General features: G+C 39.3%; 1 protein-coding gene across 1 annotated transcript; it reads right to left on the bottom strand.

Moving 5' to 3' along the window:
* Positions 1-730: 730 nt before the first annotated feature.
* Positions 731-1,150, bottom strand: LOC127878334 (E3 SUMO-protein ligase KIAA1586-like). The gene has a single exon (XM_052424860.1). It carries the CDS (start codon positions 1,148-1,150, stop codon positions 731-733), a length of 420 nt encoding a protein of 139 aa, XP_052280820.1.
* Positions 1,151-2,703: the final 1,553 nt, after the last annotated feature.

The following is a 2,703-nucleotide window of genomic DNA, read 5'->3' as shown; positions in this document are numbered from 1 at the left end:
TAGGTCAAAGGTCAAGGTCGCAGTGACTTAACTTAGAAAAATGGTTTCCTGATGATAACTTAAGAACGCTTACGCCTTGGATCATGAAACTTCATAGGTACATTGATCATGACTTGCAGATGACCCCTATTGACTTTCAGGTCACTAGGTCAAGGTCACAGTGACTTGACACAGTAAAATGGTTTCCAGATGATAACTCAAGAAAGCTTACACCTAGGATCATGAAACTTCATAGGTACATTGATCATGACTTGCAGATGACCCCTATTGATTTTCAGGTCAATAGGTCAAAGGTCAAGGTCACAGTGCCAAAAAACGTATTCACACAATGGCTGCCACTACAACTGACAGCCCATATGGGGGGCATGCATGTTTTACAAACAGCCCTTGTGTTTTTTTTAATAAATCAAAGTGGCGCAGTAGGGGGCATTGTGTTTTTGACAAACACATCCGTTGTTTTATTGTACTTTCCTAGTTTCTGTATCTAAACATTCTGAAAACTTTTTTTTTTATGAATCTTATGTTCATATGCCTCCCGTTATAAACTTGCAAATACAGAGGGAAGGCATCTCCCCAAAGCATCTGTGGCCAGGTCATGGGATAGCCATCTGATGTTTTTCATTTCCTTCAGCTTGATGGTCCGATCTTGCAGGACGACTTGAAGCTCGTGTAACCCGCTCATTCTGACAGGACTGTTAGTATAAAATCTATGAAGGTCCCCTAGAATGTGTTAAAATTTCAGAAGGTAGGGTATTCCTCTTGATGCCTGTCTGACGGCAAGTGCCAACTTATGTGCAACACAGTGATTATTAATGAGATGTGGCACAAAGTTACGCAGGCGCGCAGCAACACCATTTTCACAGCCTAACATAACACTGGCACCATTGCTACCGAAGGCGCACATCTTCTGAATGTCTAAACCATGTTCCTCGATAAATGTTATCTGGGCATTGAAGATGGTCTCTGCCTTGCCGTCTTTCAGTGGAAGAACAGAGAGGAAAACCGTGCAGCCCATTCTGTCTTCAAGAAACTGAACATACACGATAATTTCCGACACGGTGGCAATGTCCGTTGTCTCGTCGATGAGAATCTTAAAGTACATCAAGGCCTTCACTTTTTCAAGATTGTCATCCCGTATCTTACACCCCATTGTCTACTGGATGAATTGTTGGGATGTCACTTTGTTGTTCTCACCATGATTCAGGTTGTTTAGTATGGGGACTCCCTGAATTTTCATTACCTCGTGGAGACCGTTGAACTGGGTTGTATGTGGGATTTCTTTCAACATCAACCAATACAAATTACGGAACGCGCAAACTAAGGCATGTTTGTGTAGCGTACCCATAGTGGCTAAACCCTCTTCCACATTCTGAGGTGTGGCGCGGGCAGCCTCACATTGGACAGCCTCTATATGATAGTCGTTTTCCTCATGACGTGTTTACGTGTTGTAAACTGTTATCCATTCTGTAACTTAATACATTTTTTCTTAAATACACAATTCTGTTTTTTTAACAATAATAGAATAAAGAAAAGAATAGAAACATTCAAATGTGTACTCATAAACATCAGCAAATAGAATAAATCACATTACTTACACTTTCATATTGTTGTCGCTATGCATGACAATTTATTGCTGACTTGCCATTGAGGAATTGCTTAAAAATTAGCAAAAGAAATTTTATTGTACAACCCTATTCAATTCACATTGTGTATGCTGTCAACTGATCCAACTGTTAAAAAATCATCTTTAATTAGATAATTGAAAATCTAATGGATAGAAGAATACATGCATAAAACATGTTTTCAAGGAAATGTAATTACTGTCATAACAGGAAAGTTCAACAACAAAAGATCAAGTTTGAAGTAGCTTACATTTTGACAAATTTCGCCCAGTTTCGGCTAATTTGGGTAAAACAGACACAGAAATAATGCCCTGAATATTTGCGCCGCATCCACATTTAACTTCCCTTTGAAAAGACAAGCAGCAAATTGTTCCTGAATATATTGAATATGTGCGAGCAAAACTGGGGTCTAAGTCTAAATCCTCAACTTCCTGTGCACGACTAATTAACTTTAATATCGTTGTTTTCATGCCTCATGGTGTGTATTCTATTAAATACCTACAGGCACGTCTCTTTTCACTTTATGGCTACAGTTAATTTTTGGAGGCGTCAACATACCTGCCACTTTTCAACAGTACATTTAACACTGGCTGATCCTCGCGTTTATTCCAGTACAAGAATCATGCAATTTCATGTGTGGTGGCACACTACTTTTTCAAAAGAATTCTTAACGACATTGAATTTCTATTGGATGTCATGTTATCAAGAGTTCCCAGCTGTAAGCGGACTCGGTGATCAGGACTGGGGATAATGTTACTGGCCTGGTTTGGCATAAAATGATACTCACAGTTCTCCTGAAGGGTAGGAACGTCCGGTCGTGCGTCGAAATTTGAGCAATCTGTATTGCGTTCATTCAATAGGTGACTTGGTTGGCGGGAAGAACTATTTCCATTTCCTAAAAAATGGCGTCTAGTTAGCGACTGTAGGAATTAGTCTGGAGTTACCTATTCAAGTTTGGACAATCTGAGAGCTTTCAATTTCAGGTTTTTTTATTAGGTTTCTTAGCATGGTAGTTTGTAACCTTTAATCTCTCAACCTCTCCACCCCCTCATCAGATTAAATATAACAATGCATTATAATA

The sequence above is a fragment of the Dreissena polymorpha genome, chromosome 4 (genome assembly GCF_020536995.1).
Source record: "Dreissena polymorpha isolate Duluth1 chromosome 4, UMN_Dpol_1.0, whole genome shotgun sequence".
In the NCBI taxonomy this organism is placed as follows: Eukaryota; Metazoa; Mollusca; class Bivalvia; order Myida; family Dreissenidae; genus Dreissena; species Dreissena polymorpha.
Note: the sequence above shows the minus strand (reverse complement) of the source record. Positions and strands in the feature narration are given on the sequence as shown.

Bases quoted from the DNA above. Each gene is read 5' to 3' on its own strand.
- LOC127878334 (XM_052424860.1), bottom strand. From the start codon at position 1,150: ATGGGGTGTAAGATACGGGATGACAATCTTGAAAAAGTGAAGGCCTTG.